Source organism: Drosophila guanche, unplaced genomic scaffold, assembly GCF_900245975.1.
Source record: "Drosophila guanche unplaced genomic scaffold, DGUA_6, whole genome shotgun sequence".
In the NCBI taxonomy this organism is placed as follows: Eukaryota; Metazoa; Arthropoda; class Insecta; order Diptera; family Drosophilidae; genus Drosophila; species Drosophila guanche.
The window spans coordinates 3,354,159-3,371,812 of record NW_022995753.1 but is presented as its reverse complement, the minus strand read 5'-3'; the positions used below and the strand labels follow the sequence as shown (position 1 = coordinate 3,371,812).

The window sequence follows — 17,654 nt, the reverse complement described above, 5'->3', positions numbered from 1 at the left end:
TTGGTAGAAATGCTGGTAAAAAAGATAAAATAGATATGGAGTTTGTGAGGTTTTTATATGTTCAATATTTGAAGACTCTTGCCGTATTCGTCGCCAAGAAACGACGAATCGTGTTCAAATCATTTTAAATCGGTTGAACTGTCTAGGGCACAGGCCCGAATAGCTGATATTTGATTTAGGTTTAGGCAGGAATGATTACCCTTGCGAGAGACGAGTCCGAGACCAACTTTCGGCCCTAATTGGGGACACCCTGTGCCAGGGTGAGTGTATTTTGGGGGAAAGAGTTTTTTTTGGTTGCTTCGCTCGCCAGCAGGCCACTTCAGCTGCAGGATGCTTATGGCTTTTTATGTGCCTTGTTTGGGATGCTCCTGGCTCCGTCGTCGTCGTCGTCGTCGTCTCCTGTTTCTCCTGCCGCATCCTTGAGCATTGAGCCAGCATTTTGAAGTAGGCGTGTGTCCGAGTGTATCTATAATGTGCAGCAGTCCTGCGTCCCGCTCCGTCTCCTGCCCGAACTGTCTTTGCCAATAAAAAAAGGACGGACACAGGCATTCAGATTTGGATTCAGATTCCAGCCTGCTTACGGCTTACACACAGTTATAAAGCATACTCCGCCTATCCACCGCTTTTGTCTCTCTCTTCTCTTGTCTGATTTAAATATCTCCTTGGAGGAGTCGGTGGTCGGTAGTCGGAGCTGGAACCGGAGTTGGATTTGGTATTTGGTATTGGGGGGGACACTGGGTACTGGGGACTAGGGGTTATGCTAAATATTTATGCATGACTGCTTTTCTGTGACATCAAATAAATCACTTTTATAGTTTTTAGGGTTTGGAGTTTCTCAATATTCTTTTGCTAGTTTTTTGTGTGGTGGTGTTGTTGTTGTTGTTTTTGGGAGCAGGAGGCTGTGCGGAATCGCTCGGACGGAGGGGGCAATAGCTATATTTATTGAGTTGAACAAATTGGTAGACACAATTTGCATATATGTATGCAACCCGATACCACCGATGCCACCGATTGAAGGGCAAACACAATGCCAACTTTATTTAACCCTTAAAGACAAGCCACTCATCGAATCATGTGGCATCATCCGCAGTTGCAGATGCATACACAAATATGTGGATAGAGGAAAGGGCAACCACACACACACACACACACACACAAATACATAGATTGACGAACGGATGGTTAGGTTGATTCATTCCAGTCTGTACCTGCTGCTGGCTGTCCATCAGACTGGCAGGCAGGCAGGCAGCACTCGTCGTCAGTGCAACGCTGGGAATCCTTGACACTTGACCGAAAACATCAAATCCCCATTAAGCCATGGGGCAGCAGGCGATAGGTAGTGGCAGAGCGACAAGTACAGCATAGAGCCCTAGGGATGCCTGGCGGAGGCCGAGCAGCACGGGCACGGGGCAGCAGGTGGGGAGACGAATAAATGGCCCAAACCTCAAAGCAATGACAGCCACCGAACATCAACAGGATGTGCAACTCGAGGAGCTTCCATTTGTGACGCAATCGATGCATCAAGCATCATTTCGACCTGTGGATGTAAATATATATGTACGCATATACATACAGGCCTCAGGCTCAGCCTGATGACTCTATTCAGTCAGGTTCTTATGGCTGAAAATCCCCCAATTTTGAGCCTTCAGCAGACATCTCATATTTCCTGAATGCAGTACTATGCATGCATATCGTGTGGCCTATGTACATTGCATGTACATACTTGTATGTATGTATTTATGTATTTATTATAAACCTGAGAAGAGATGAATAATTTCTACATTCTACAACTAAGCTTAAACTTAATTTAATTAATTCAATTTGCGACAATTTCTGGATGATTCTTTTCCATGTTTTTCCATAATTTCCAATGGTAGTTTGTGGATTGTAGTTGATAAAGTTCCACTCTGTCTACATGCATCGAATATGATTTTATGTAAACAAAAAAACAAATTTATTTGAAAGCTTTTATTTGTTTCAAAATATGTTTTAAGTTAATTGTGTGTGCAATGTTGTGTGAAGGCATATTTTAATTATTCCGCAGAACCCATAGCAATATTCCCTCGATCAGTTTTACACCAAATAACTTCGATTTTAGCCACAAACAGCAGTGTGCAGAGTAAGGAGAGGGCCGGCAACTGGGATTGGTTTGGGGTAACTTCTCTTGCAACATGCCGCAAGCCGGCAAACTGCAAAACTTAACATCAGCAGCGCTGTCGGCGTTGCGTCAGCAGCACAGTCGCGTCACAAACGAAAGCTCAGAGTCGGGCAGAGAGAGAGAGAGAGCCAGAAACTCGGAGAAGGAATACCGCAAAGCGAGAGAACTCTTGCTCGCGCTCTCTTTATGCCTCTCTCTCTCTGTCTGTGAGTGGAAAGCTCTGCGCTCCTGGATGCTGTTGCTGCACATTTGCTTCCGGTTGCAGCATATGCTGCAGCTGCTCCTGCTCCTGCTCCTGGTGCCTCTTCTGTCGCTCTTGCCTCTTGCCTGTTCCTGCTGCCTTTTGCTGCTGCAGGCTGAAAATGTTGTAACTTTGCAGCTTATCCTGGAAATTACGTAAGCAGCAGCAGCGCAGGGAGCAGCAGCAGCAGCAGCAGAGAGGTGGGGAGTGGGTTAGAGGGGAGGGGATTCTGCCACTAGGACTACTGCAATGCTGTCGCAATGAATAAGGCGGCAAATCAAAACAAAACTAAATGAAAAATAAATCGACGACAGGCCAAAGGAGAGATCTGCCTGCCACAGGACCGAGAAAGAGAGAGAGGGAGAACGAGAGACAGAGCTGAGCGTAAGGAGGGGAAGGTGGAAATGCAATGAAGCAGCACAAACACAGAAATTAGGAGAAGACAACAACGACATCGTTGCACCTTTTGGCTAATGTCATGGCAAGGGAGAAGAGGCAAGACGCAAGACGATGACTACGACGACGATGCTGGCGGTTAAAACTTGGCTTGGCTTTACCTCTGTCGCCCCCCTCGGGAATAGGTTTATGTCTGTCTCTGTCCGTCCGCCTGTCCGCCCATCCGTCTGTCCGTCCGTCCGTCCGTCCGTCCGTCTGTCTGTCTGTCTGTCTGTCTGTCTCTCTTTTTGGCAATGGCCACGTGCACTTCATGGGTGTGTGCCTTTGCGTCTCTTTGCGTGCGTGTGTGTGTGTGTGCCTCTGACTCTGTCTGTGGCTCTGTGTGTTTGTGGCATATTAACGCTTGCAACCTGACGGCGTGGCGGAGGCGGCGGTGGAGGTGTAAGTGTGTGTGTGTGTGTGTGTGTGTGTACATGGAGTGCCAGCCAAAAAGGATAATGACACTTGCCGCGCATTTACCGTTGCTTGCCAAGCTTAAAGCTGTTGTCCACACCAACACTTTTCCACCGACTAGAATATCCACACTGTCGGTGAGAAATTTCATAAATTATGTTTTAGATTTTAAGTTTGTACTTATTAAAACAATGAAAAATATTTAACAGCTGCACAAAATATTAAATATAAATTAATTAAAGTCCTGACCATCTCTGGCTGCAATAAATAATTCAACAATTCCTTTATTAGTTCACAGTATAAAATGTCTTGCCTAAAACTTGTATTAATTAATTTTTATTTTATTTTTTATTAAAACAAAGCATCTGTAGCACACTTATCGTGTTTCACTTCTACTCCTTTTCCTTTACATACATCCTTTTCCTTTTGTAGTTGTAGTTGTGATACGATAACCCTGATAAGATCCCTCGGTATATGGACAAAAGTGCAAAAGTGCACTCCATTTTGGCTCCCAATAATTGTGAAGCGAAAACTTTAACAGCAGTACGTGCACATTTTTCGGGAATACTTATATCTCGAATGGGTTGGGTAATAATCAAAATGGTTAGTTTATCTATTGGCAAAAGGTGTGTTATCTATGAGCTTGTTTTGGAACTTTTAGGAGCAATTATTACAAGTAATTTTTGAAATAATAGTTGTACATTTTCTTGATCAGTTGAGTCTACATGGGGATGTCCGTCTGCCTTTTTGTTTAGATGGCATAGGGAAAGACGGAGTATTGTACAAAATATTCTGCAAAACTTAGCAACGGATATAATAATGTTACGACTGCTTTTATTTCCGACTTTGTCATTTCTGTTGTCTTCGTTTCATTTATTTAAATGAGACTTCTCTCCTTTATTGTCAACTTTATGTGAATCCTGATCTCTGTCTGGCATCTTGCTTCCACTTCTTGATTTCCTTTTGGTGCAGATCTTAACTGCATTTCCGGAATGTGCTTATTTAATTAATTTGTGAAGCGTGATTTTGGCTTTTGGGCTTTTGGGCTGGCAATTGGATGATATCCATGGGGCATGCTTCCAATACGAAATCATTTGCAAAGTTTGATTGTCTTTTGCCAGCTGCAAAGTGCATTTGCCATATCGCCTCTCTCCCTCTCCATTCCACTGTACTCCACTCCACTCCACTCCACTCAATTTCAGTTTGGAATGAGTTGATTCTTGTTTGGAGTACTCCCGTTTCTGTTCCCGTTCCCGTTCCTTTGGTGTTATCTTGTTAATTGTGCCGCTCCGATTGCAATTTTCAAGTGGTTCCTGTTGAAGTTTCGCACCTCGACGAGTAGAAGCCAACCCAACTCAAGTTACTGTCTCTCTCTCTCTATATCGCCCTTTATAGCTAAGAGGAGAGCAGCAGCTCAGCTAAGTCTGGGTAGCACCTTTGCAGTTTGCCGTCGACTTAATTAGTTTGTTATCCTCACCCACTAACACGACCCCCCATCTACCCATCCATCCCCCATGCCCGGCCCTGCCCGTGCCCTGTGTGGTCTCTGTCTAGTCTGCTGGTCTGGTCTTGGCCCTGTCTTCCACTACGTTTGCCTTCCGTGCAGTCCGGGTCTCGTGTCCTGTCCTCGACGGAAGTGGTTTGACAATGGAACTTAATGAGTATAAGCGGAAATTTAATCAGCAGTATAAATAATGAAATGACAGCTGAATGGTTTGACTCCCTAGCTCGCTCCCTCCCTGTCCTAACCCTGCTGTTTACCGTGCACCCTACTGGAGTCCTTCCGCCTCCCTCCCACTGGCACCCATCCATCCATCCATCCAGCCATCCATCCATTGCTTCTGGTTGGGGTTTCATTTTACGCTAAATGAATCAAAACTCATTTGCTTCGCTTGTTGAGTGTGAATTGTTTGTCTGTCCGTCCTTCGGACTAGTCCGTTGGTTGTTCGCTTATTTGTTCGTTGGCTGGTCAATCAGGATCTTGGCATTGGTTATGTGTTCCCCCCCTCACCCATCTGGATAGACTTCAAGTGGATACTTTGAGGAACAAAATGAATTTCCGGCAACAGGTGAATGTTAGAGCACTGATCCTCTTATACTTGCCACACATTTGGTGGATTTTGTTCAGGACATGGGACTACAGTCCATTGTTATCTTGTTTTTACAACTTATCATCTATTCCCTATTGGATAGAAGCTTTTGGCATTTTTGAATGCATTTTCCGCATATCTAACCAGTAGCTCACAGAAGAAAGCAAAACGATACGCATTCGAGAGAGGTTTACATTGAATAGGAACTAGAAATGAAGAAATATATTTCCACGCAGAGTATTTGGAATTCATGTTCCCCCAACTCACATTCAATCCGTTTGTTTGCTTAAGTAAAAACTCTTTGGCCATTTTGTAGTAGAAACAATGGGCGAAAGAGCAGGAGTGGCAGGCAGGCAGGCAGGCAGGCGAGACCATGCAAAGGCGTTGCCCCATACGAGGGTGGCACCTCGACATACGTACATACGTACATATGTAAGTATGTACATCCTTGTATATGGATATGTATGTGCATATTGTATATGTACAACGCTTTATGTGGGTGGGTGGAACGGAGCTGTGCGGCGGAGCGTGCAATTTGAATTGAACTTTCTGCATGCAAATAAACTTCCATCCAGGGCCGTGGCGGGGGCAAAATGTGAAGAATTTAATTTTCCAATTCATAAACAATTTCGGCAATAACAGTCAAACCAAAGAAGCAGTAATAATACTAACAAAAAAAGCATCCAAAATAGTATTTTGGCTTTTTGGTGGACTCCTTGAGGGAATCTAGAAGAGGTGCATGTACATTCCTCTGACAGCACTAATTTTATTATTTTTTATTCATTGGCATTCATATCATCATTATGTGTGGCAGTATCTATGACAAAATTACCAATAACAATAAAAGATAATAAAAGATTATTATTAATAAAGCATTAGGAAATATTTTTGAGTTTAAGCAGCAATAGCTGTACATACATATATGTATGTACATACATAAATATTGATGTATGCTGTATGTATGTTTTTATATTGAATAGTAGATAGTATATTACCGATCGGCTTGTATGCCGTGCATGGCATGGCTCTGTGCCCTTTGTCCTTTGTAATCATTTAAATGAGCAAATTATAAATTACCCCAATAATGGGCCTCAGGACCAGGACCAGGACCAGGACCTGGACCTGGGCGTGGACAAGGACTTGGACCAGTACGAGGACAAGGAAAACGTCCAGGAGTCAGTGCAGGAATCACGTTCAGACTATGCACACACAAAACACACACACACACGTGTTTGGTTCATGTGCATATAAAATACGTACAATATATTATATATTGCGGCGATTGCATCGCAACGACAATTTTGGCTCATTATAAATTTCCCTTAATTTTAATGCAAAATGTTTCTGGCGCAGTCTGTCTGCTTCGCTCGCTCTCTCTCTGCCTCTATATCTCTCTCCATCTCTATATACATTACTCTGTGTGTGTGTGTGTGTCTGGCACAGTGCCTTACATTTAATGCATCCAACTCCAGCTGGAATCTGACTCCGACTCCAACTCGAGCACCGACGCAACCCACCACCTCGCAGCCCCCCAAGTTGCATTCAACTGCAGCATCCAGAGAGAGAGAGAGAGAGAGAGAGATCTGGAGCCTTTGCCAGTGCAGTGAAGCCATCTGTCCCATCCTTACCCTTACCCTCACCCCCACACAGCTTGTGTCTGGGTCTGTGTGCTGTAGGTAATCATGTTGCTGACAGCATTGTTGCCTCACAGTCCGCTGTTCTGGGATCTACTACCCTACGATTTGGGGTCTGTCATTTGAAATGAATAAAGGCTACAAGTTGAAGCAATTCTTTCATAAAAGCGCATTTTGCACTAGTAACTTCTTCACTTCATTTTCCATGCGTAAAGCTAGAAAACGATTCCCTAAATAATTACTGGGTTACAGTTTTTAAAGGTTAATTCTCTTTGCTCAACTGCATGTGGAATTAATATTAATTGGTAGAATGTGGGCTTATAATCATATAAATATTATTTATTTATTTTTTAATATTTTCATTAAAATATTCAATATTTAATTTCCACTCTTGGGTCAATTAGAGGCAGATGTTTCCGATAAACCATAGAAATTGTGGGCCACGTTTTCGTGAAATTTATTTTAGTTTTGATTTATTTGAAGAATTTTTGAAAGCATCACAAAATTAAATGCAGCGCTGTCCTTGGTTCAGCAGCAAGGGTATGCCAAGCCTCGAATCGTGGCTGAAGGGAAGGCAGCCAGGCCTTCATGTTGCATGTTAAATTGTTGCACGACAATGAGCAATATGGTGCTGTCGGAGCCAAAAAAAAAAAAAACAGACGCGCACAAAAGCTGAGTGAAAAAACAGGGCGGGCAGGAGGAGGCGAGTAAAGCTGGCAAAATGCACATGCCACGTAGTTATGCATATATTTTGCCCCTTCCGAACTCTGCTCCAGGACCTGCTGCCTGCCCCCTGGACGAGTGTTCCAGGCAATTCACAAATTGAACGTACGAAATCACATTAGACCCAACGTCAGCCCCAGCCCCAGCCTCAATGCCAGACCCAGCTAAAGCATCAGCCTCAGCTTCAGCTCCAGATATGTCTGGGCCGGGAGTTGTCCTTTCAACATCTTCGCTTGTTGCAGCAGCGAGCAGCTCCTTGGGGAGGCACCGACCCGACCCGACCCGGTCCGGGCCCGTACTCGTACCCGTACCCGTATTCAATCCCAGAATCAGACCCATACAAGGACTTGGAAATGGAAATGGAGAGCCAGAGTTGGATCGAAAACCGGTACCGGTATTATTTTTGGCCGAACACGTACTCAGCCGCTGGCATTGGCCAATTGGCCTGCTCTTGCTCTGGCTTTTGGTCCAGGTCCCTTTTCCGTGCCCGTGCCCGTGCCCGTGCCCGTGCTGCACGACGTGCTGCAGCAAAAGTTTTCCTTGTCTATTGATTTGAATTTGAATTTTTCGCCTAATTGCAAAAAGTGTGCACAAAGTGAAACAAGCAAAAGATGGAGACGAAGACCAGAGAACGAGCAACGAGCGTACAAAACCAAACATAACAAGCAGAGAACATGCTGGGTACACATACCCTGACAGAATGTATGCAACTATTCCAAACGAAACGATTTCATCGATTCCCATTCCCACATGAATTTTCTTCGGCTTCACAAATAACGATACGTTTCTTTGAGCTTATATTGTATGGCTTTTCAAATGATTCCATGGGGTGTGCTTTTAAAGATTGGCCACTGATTCTGCTCAAGTTATTGTGGAAACTATTTAAATGGCATTTATTTTTCAAGCATGCAATAATGATGTGGCAGCATCGCTGTTACCGTTCTGTGCTAGCAGCCTCTTACCGTTGTATGCTAACAGCCTATTACCGATGTATGCTAACAGCCTGCTACCGCTCTTGACTAACAGCATGTTACGTCTATTCGCTAACAGTCTGCTACAAGTCTTCGCCATCAGCCTGCTAACGCTCTTCGCTAACAGCTTGTTACGCTGCACGCTAACAGCCAACTACCGCTCTTCGCTAACAGTCTGTGGCCGATCCCATTTACAGTGCACTGTTAGCGCTTCTGAAAGCGTGCTCGTGCTCGCTCTCACGATCCACACGGCTCTCGAGCGGCCCTTGGCTTTAATTACGTTCCAACTACGTTCTCGTTCCCAACTGGATGACAATGAGGCGGAGGAGAAAGAACCCCCCCAAAAGACAGTGTCCAAGAAAGCCAACAAATCTGCTGCTCGCTCAATATGGAATGGAGCAGGGGAACGGTAAAGTGGAAAAAAAACATGTGTGGATCGGCCATTAGCTTAAGCCACAACTTCGATGAGGGAGTCGCAAAGAGTACCGGCCAAGCCACGCACCAAGAAGATAGAGGGGCTGCCACATCTCCGGGGGGGGTCGCGGTGGTCGAGCTCCCCTCCATACAAGTCATCCGTGCGCATCGCCGCCTCAGAGAAGCCGAGCAGGTAGGAGAATTGACTATGGCGGGGAATATGTAACAGCCACTGAGGAGAGACCCATTCCTGTCAGCCAGCTGAACACGGAGGAGCACCACAAAAGAGCAGCGGAATAGTGGACCGACCACAGATAACCCCATACGAATGAGCAGAGGGAGCAAAAGAGAGAGAGTACACTCACCTGGACGGCAATTTCGTACGCAACACGGGTGGGTGAGTCAGCCCACGCGTTTGCTAACAGGTAAAGATTACAGGAATTGAATCAAACTCTGCAGCAGCGGCATGCACTTCCAGCACACTGTCGCTTGTTGACATAGCGTCCATATACTCATCCTCACTATCGTTCTGATCGGAATCAAAATAGCTTTCTGCTGCCAGGGAAGTATTTGAGCCCCAGGCACTCATTATCTTGCCCTTCGACTCGCGCCAGATAGGGAACAGACGTTTGCGGCCAAAGGCCTGCAAAAGGCTTTGATCAAATCGCGAGACTTGGTCTCCCATCTGGTCAGGAGATCGACATTCACCCGCCTGCCCCGATCCTTCAGTTCATGCATTTTATTTTGCAGAAGGAACTTCTTCTCTGAGAGAAAGGAGACATTCAGCTCCTTGGCGGTGTATCCGCGTGCCAGATTTCGGCGCACAAAGAGATCGTAATCCTTGACGGTGCGTGCCACAATGTCCGAGGTGGACACTTCCGGCGTACACTCGGTGGCCACAAACATGCCTGCACAAGCTGTCGGGCATGACCCTGATGGAACAGATCATAGATACCATCCGCATAGATGCGCACACGACGCTTCGTTTGCCCCGAACAAGCCATCTCGTACGTTATGCGCTGTGTGTAGTCGCACGCCTCTAGTTCCTCCAAGGCTTGCACATTATTGGCATTCATAAACGGATATTTATCAAAGTTCAGATCATATAGTGACAACGTTGGGTATTGGCCCGACTCAGAATCCGTTGAATTATCTTCCAACTGTTGATCCGTTTCGAAATCATAAAAAGGCGGTTCAAACATTTTATTTGTTTTATTTTTTTTATTTTTATAAATTATAAAATTGAACCACTCAGTTCGCTTCCAAACGATCAAGATCTGGAGTCCATGGATGCGGTCTATCGTCGCCATAACTGCTACACCTCCTCCCACTCCGGCTCCAGCGGAAGGGAATCCTACACCCATTTAGAGGATCGGACATTCGGATTCCGCAGTCGCTCCACATTGATTGTCCCGCACGCTCAGCTCCAGCCAGAGACCCGACAACCCAAGATTTACATATTAATGCCAACCAAAGCTAAAATGCAATTGGGTTCATTAAAAAGAATTCCTAAAATGTTCAATTATATTGAATTGTATCTGCTGGTGGGCAAGATTTGTTATCCAAGATGATGGCAGGACGTTGCTACCTTCTGACTGACTTTGAAAATCATTTCGTTCACTTAAGAACGAAATATCCCCTTCATCCCTTGAGGTTAAGTATTTATTCAGCATTTTGCAACCAAATTTAATTCCGCAAGAGACGATTGGCACTCCGATTTGTTGCCGTGAATGGGCATCAAGGACATAACTCAAATGCTGTGCGTAGTGCATCTTTGTGTTTTTGTATATTTTTCAAACGAAGTGAATTTATTTAATGGGCGCTAAACAAACACTTCTGACTATATCAATCATACATCATTTTCGTATTTAATTGAAAGCCTTTACAACAATTCTGCAAATATTTTGCACACATATATCTACTAATTACCCAATTTTCACCAGTTGAATTGGATATTGAGTTTTTACCTGGTCGCACTTCAATAGTCGAACGTGCAACAAATATGAATATCTTTTTATTTTTTTGCTCTTTTGTTGTTTCATTTATTTTTGGGCATTTTGAAAATATATGCGCTGAAATTGTATGGAGACCTTCGTCTGTTGTAAAATCGAAAACTGTGTTTATTTTGTTATGTCGGGGTGGTGTAGGGGTGTACAGGCAGGCAGCTACAGGCAGAGCAGAAACAAAATATATTTTAGTGAATTTTTAATACAAATATTTGCCTGGGCCCCTTGGGGCTCGGAGAGTGTGTGGTTCAGGGCACTGGGCTATCAAGTACAATGCACACAATATATGATATGCGGTATGGCATGGTACCTAGGAGTATATCGGACAAATTGTTTTCATAGAATTTTCATATTTTGTGCAAATGTTCGGTGCAAACATTAAACGCATAGATGGATGTATAAATATTATAATAAAAATAATACAAGAAATGAGAAATGGAAATCGAAATGGAAATATTTCCATGTGCTCTCCTCTACCAATAGTTTTCGAATTGATTTCACAAGTGTTGGCCAAACAAGTTGCTCTGGGGAGCGATGGACTGCGACGGAGACTGGGGACTGGGAGGCCGTACTACGAGTAGTATATTGAAATGCTGACGAAAATGTATGTAGCGGGAGTCCTGGAGCTGAGCAACAAGCATTCAAGTAGACTTCGACTGGCCGAGTGTCTGCCCACGCAACAAGGTAATCAAATGCAATTGAAAACCCAGCGCAAAAAGTTCATCCTTGACGAGAAGGACGACGATGACGATGAACAACCGTTTGCAGCTCCACAGTTTCCTCCTTTCGGAGTTTGCAGTTCGCAGTTCGCAGCTCCCAGTTCCCTTTCTACACGATCCCGATTTCTACCCGGTTGCCATTGCAACGAATTTAATCAAAAGTTACAATTCCAATTGTCCGCAAGCGGGTCACTCGTGTTGCGTATTAAAAAAGTTCGACTGCGGTGAGACAGGGACCGAGATACACAGATGCGGATAGACAGAGTCGGAGCCACCATATTGCAGATGGCCAGAGACAGAGACATAGACCGGGCATAGCTGGAATGAAAGAGAGAGCAGCAACAGGAGCAGCCACGGCATCGCATCGCTCCCGTTTCATATCCTTGCTCCTATGTAGGCCAAAAACAAAAAACCACCAGAAACAGGAACAGAAACTGAAACAGTAACAGAAAGAGAATGAAACGAAACGAAACCGAAGCGTACCAAAAACTTTACCCGTTTAAATTGCAGCGATTGCATTGAACCAAACCCAAACCGAGCCGGACGGACGGACGGACGGACGGACAATCAATGCCTATTTTTGTGCTGCTCATCGTCGCCTATCTTTACATATACAATATATAAAAAACAGAAAGAGTTTTACCTATTCTCGTTACAGGAAAAGGCAATTGCTGAAAGCGAAATGGTCACGGGTTGGATGTGGGCAAAAGATAATGTCAATATATTCTACGCACTTGTAAAGGACAGTTTGAAAAGTGAAAGATGTCCGGAGAATGTTCAAGTTATTCATAATACTTGTGAAAGCATTGCAGGAACGCAAGAGACCGAACTACTTTTGACTTCCCTCAAATTAAAGTCTTCAATTCGAGACTCATTTTCGTGGCTCTGCAAAAAGGATCCCAGGCAAAAGACTAATCCATGCGCCCAGCTGCCAACCCAAGTCCACAACTCGTCGAACATCCCAGCCAGAAAGCCATGCCGATAATGACGGGTTGGCCGAACAATCAATTAACGCACTGGCAGTCATTAAGATTGCTGGCCAGCCCAGCTCTCGGACTCCTGGTCTGCTCCGGTCAGGTCTGAAGCTCTAGGGCGCAGTTCTCTGTTGATAGTGTGGTCTGGGTGGATGTTCTTCCTTGGTCTGCCGCCTGCAAAATCGATTTGCCAGTTCGCATCCCGCATCCAGCCTCCCTCCAATCTGTCATGCCCATCTTTTTGAAGTTTCGACAAACCTTCGTTGGAAAAACTGTCAATCAACTGCTTCGGGACTCACTCACAAACTAATAATTATTTGTTTGGGCATATAAAGTCTGTCAAATTTTCCAGTACCAGGTACTTTTCCACACATCTTAGCCCTGTCACAATGCCTCTGCCAAGCAAAGAGCAGCGGACGGACAAGTGTGTGCCCAAGGGCAGCAGACTCCGGAAGAAAATTGTTGCCCTGGAGGCGTCTCCGGAGGTGGAAATACTACCGTTCGAGTACGCTGACTCTGATGATGATTTGGGCCCGACACTCAGCCGCAATCACAGCCTCACCACCGTCAGCAGCTCGTTGCCAATCGCCGCTCGCATTGAGAGCAAACACTGTCTGGATGCAGTGCATAAATCCCCAACAAAGTCACCGCGAATGGAGAAGGAAGACTAAACGATAGCGGCAGTCCGGCAAAGGAGTCCGCATATCCCCGATGCAGAACACAATTATTTGTGCATTTTTTATAACAAATTATTTAAAACTTAAAGAAAAGAAAGATCTGCCCAATCGAAATCTCCCATATGCGATCCTTCCTTATTAAAGGTTCTGCAACAGGCAGGGCTGCCTGTCTGCCAGCTCTCGCACCTGTCGCATAATTGAAGGTACATTTCGTTTACTCGTCTACACATGTTCGATGTTTGAACTCGATTGCCGCCGGATGGATGGATGGACTCATCGTTTGCTTTTCGGCGGCATCCAGCCCAAATGCGAAATTGCTATTTACAAACAATTTTACATATTTACGCGGCAACTGATGACATTTTGCTATAAATTTACCCAGCCTAGGCCCAGGACCAGGCCCAGCTCCTGTGCACTCTCCTGGACAAAGCCCAGTGCAAACAGGACCAGGCACGACTTGTCTCGTCACCGTCCCATCCCGTCCCGTCCCGAGGCCTTCTCATACCAAACGCGCCCTGACTGATGGCTCGGACTAGATGGATGGCACGGCAGGGCGGCACAGCTCGACTCGATTCGGCTTTGGCTTTGGCTTGGGATTGGGATTGGGCTGGAGTTGGAGTAGGAGCTGTTGCTCTTGCTGTTGCTGGACGCTTATTGTTAGATGGATGGATGGATGATGTGTTGCTCTCGGTCTCCTACCGATGCCGCATTGCATACTGTTGTTGCAATCCATCTCGTATCTTCTCCGCTCCATGTTCGAGGCCAGGGCCAGGGACAGGGACAGGGACAGATAGAGTTGATGATTTGTGGCGCAAAATGCGAAACTGACAGCGCGCTTCCGCTTAAAGGAAATTGAAATCCTTCTTTGCACAAAATTGTTGACGTATTTACACCCACACAGTTGCAGATGAACAGATGGAGATACACGCAGCCAGAGGGACGGACACGCACACACACACACACACAGACACACTTTTTTGTGGGTTAATTTGGGCTGGCTGGCTGGGCCGACGGGCGTACAGCGCCAATGGACGGAGTGTCGGTTGTGGGTAGGTTATTGGTTTGTTTCAGGGTCTCGTCCCCCTGCCAGGAATCCTAATGAATCCTTGTGCTCATGCGTGAGTCTGATTAGTACCCAACGACACAGAAACAGATCGCCAGTACATGAACATGCGCTCCCTGGACTTGCTCCATGGCTGAATCCCAGGAAAGATTATCTTCGAGCATATTTAAGCAGTAAGCATGGAACTATTAAGTGTGCCAGCCTGGGAATCTGAGTGCCACAATCTTTCCTTCAATCTGCTGCAGGGATTGATTGAATTTCTGCAGGTTGATTCTGGTATTTGAAAGACAACCTAAAGCATAATAAATTAAAAATTAAAATCTACTGGCAAGTGGAGAGGAGAGATGGGAAGATCCACATCTGTGGCAAAATGAGCAACTTTATGGCCATCAAATGACGGAGCCTGAACCGTGAACTTCCATCATCTTGGATAAGGTATTCCACCCACAACTTAGTATAATTTAACATTCTAACAATTTGTTTTGTAATAAACTCAAATGCAATAAAGAAAGACGGTTTCTTCCTATTGGAAGTGAACTTGGACGGTGATTACGTCTTTGCCGCAGCGGGTCATGCACTGGAGCTGGGCGTGCGGTACAAACATTACGGAGGGACTCTGGAATAGGGCAGCCATGGTTCGGGGGTCGCGAATGTCGTAGGGCTGGGCTGTCAATGCCGAAAGGGTGTCCGGCATGTTGGGGCGCGAGGACGCGACGGATACAGTGCCGAAGATCCGAATGTTGGTGGGTCGGAAGCTGCACAGCCAGACGAGAAGAATCTCCTCCGGCGTCTGTTTGTTTAAGCCGATCACGTCGGAGTATCGCGTTCGGGCTGCCATGAGCAGCACTGGCAGCAGATTGCCAAATCGAACGCCCTTAGTCCTGCCGATGATCTTGTCCTTCACCTGGTACAACATGATGCTTGTGGCCTCATTGAGCTTCGCGAACTTGGGGTGCAGGTAGAGCGTTTTGGTCTGTCGCAGGCCGACTCGTTCCACGTTCAGCGTCTGGTGGTCGTAAATCAGATGGGTGTGGAGGTCCGATGGGAAGAACACTCGGTGGCACTGCTCGACGGGGCAGTGAACGGGGTTGCAGCTGGTGATCATCTCCTTGGGGCCCGTGTCCGTGAGCAGGTGTGATTTATCTGTGAACACGCTAAGAAGCTCCTTGTGCGTGACGGGCACCGTATTAAACTGAGCACCCAAGGGCGGCCCCTTCACCTTTAATGGCGTCGACCAGTTGGGGCGTTTCGCCAGACGAACGACCTTTGTGGGATCATGAGCGATGCGCTGATAGTGGCTCCGCTTCAGTTGCATCATCTTCGAGTGTGCCTCTACTCTAGGCTGATCCTTGCTTTCGACTTGCTTCTGCATCGATTTCAGGAGCGATAATAGCAGTGCATCGGCCCGAGGATTGTCTTTGTCGTTGCAGGAAGCCGCCACTCCGAAGATCCGCTCCAGCTCCTTGCCCTTCCATATCGATGGTGATTTCAGCTCGAAGTGAGTTCCAGCATTGTGACGCTTCTTGCGATCCTGCCGGGCCAGTGCGCGAAGCTGCTGCTTCTCCACCTGTTTCAGCTCCTGCAGCTCCTTCTGGGTCTTCTTCAGTTTATGATTGATTTTTAGGCAAAATCTGGCCAGCCGTCGCATAGTCTTGCGCCTGTCCATGTTCTGGGAAATTTTATAAGTGCCTCTTAGGGTGCAAACCACCATGGCCTTGTGCAGAGAGATGCCGCTGGTCTTGCGCTCCCTTTCTTCGCTCAGATCATCTGAAGACTCTGCCGAATCAGATTCCGGTTCCTGGCGGTTCCTAGGCATTGGTACGATGGGCATTGGGTGCCCATTCCCATTTTCGGACATCCTCACTGGTCTTGCTGGGTTAAAAATGGAGCGATCTACTGGCGGCTGGCGGTTCGGAGTGAGGTTTGCTTTAGCTTGTTGCCCATCCACCATGTCAGATTGCCCCTTCGCTTACCTCTGGGTGCCCCCTCAGTTGGGTAAAGAAGACAAAGCACTGGCAGGCACTGCAGTTATCCGAGACACCCAGCCTCTCGCCCTCCTGCTGCTCGGGGCCAGTCGCTCTTCGTCGACACTCGTACACCGGTTCAGACCTGAGCCGCCTCTTTGTCGCACCGCATTGGGTGCACTTGTACATTATACGATATCGGAACTATTAATGGATGTATTGAAAATTTAAGCACAAGCTTTAGGGGCGAAAAGTGTCGTAGATATAACTGAGATTTGGCTTAAGTGATGGACTGACATTTGACAGCTATTCCTGATGTTCCTCTATATTTGTGTTGTTTATTTTTGGGCACTTCAACCCGGGGTTGGACGTGGGGGGGGGGGGGGGGGGGGGGGGGCGGGCACACTGTGCGAGGGTCAGTGGCAGCTTCACTTCCGGCCGGACATGTGCTGATTGTACGAGTATATGTGCATAGGTGTACGCCGATGCTGGCGTTGCAGCGTGTTGCTGCACTTTGTTGGGTTACGCAACATGCAACATGGAACTTGCGGCATGCGGCATGCGGCACCACCTGGCGGAAACATGGCCGGAGTTCAAGTGCATTAGTATCTCCATCATCATGCACATAATTTGCATGTGCCACGCATGCAACGTGCGTATTGCATGGGTCACTGAGTAAGTGGCCACCGCAAATCCTTTTTGTTTTTTGGAACTTCCAGCGACTGTTTAAGCTTGATTCGACGACCAGAAGGGTCACCTAATTGGTAGCATGCCACACACACTGACACACAGACACACCGACACAGAGAGGTTGGCAATCAACGACTCTCCAGCGGCTTAGGCACACAGCTGCAGTCATAATAAAAGGCTGCGCCAAAGGCCAAAGCGCATTATGCAAATTATTTGACATGCAAATATTTATCTTTATTTTTTTTTGCTTCCTACATTTGCAATTAGGGTTTACCTTTTTTTTTTAGTAAAAATTCTAAAACTCACTGCAAAAGAGTTTGGCTGGCAATGCTGCTATTCTGTTAACCGCTGCTGTGTGTATGCGAGAGCTTCACGCTTCACGTTTCACGTTTTAATGTTTGTTTCTGTGTTGCCCCAACCCGCACGATCCTGTGCCGAAATGCCCGAAGTGCAGGGCCAGAGGCCACTGTCATTCGGCTGT

At 46.3% G+C, this 17,654-nt stretch overlaps 2 protein-coding genes across 2 annotated transcripts; both read right to left on the bottom strand.

Annotated features, from left to right (window-relative positions):
- Window positions 1-2,342: 2,342 nt before the first annotated feature.
- Window positions 2,343-9,986, bottom strand: LOC117588698 (putative choline-phosphate cytidylyltransferase). Its single transcript, XM_034280147.1, has 3 exons — window positions 9,789-9,986; window positions 9,533-9,723; window positions 2,343-2,514 (listed from the first exon to the last, which is right to left on the bottom strand). The coding sequence occupies exons 1-3, from the start codon at window positions 9,984-9,986 to the stop codon at window positions 2,343-2,345; spliced, it is 561 nt and encodes a 186-aa protein (XP_034136038.1).
- Window positions 9,987-14,945: 4,959 nt separating this feature from the next.
- On the bottom strand, window positions 14,946-16,757 carry LOC117588432. Its single transcript, XM_034279713.1, has 2 exons — window positions 16,493-16,757; window positions 14,946-16,422 (listed from the first exon to the last, which is right to left on the bottom strand). Exons 1-2 carry the CDS (start codon window positions 16,670-16,672, stop codon window positions 15,043-15,045), a joined length of 1,560 nt encoding a protein of 519 aa, XP_034135604.1. The 5' UTR covers window positions 16,673-16,757; the 3' UTR covers window positions 14,946-15,042.
- Between the last annotated feature and the right edge of the window lie 897 nt (window positions 16,758-17,654).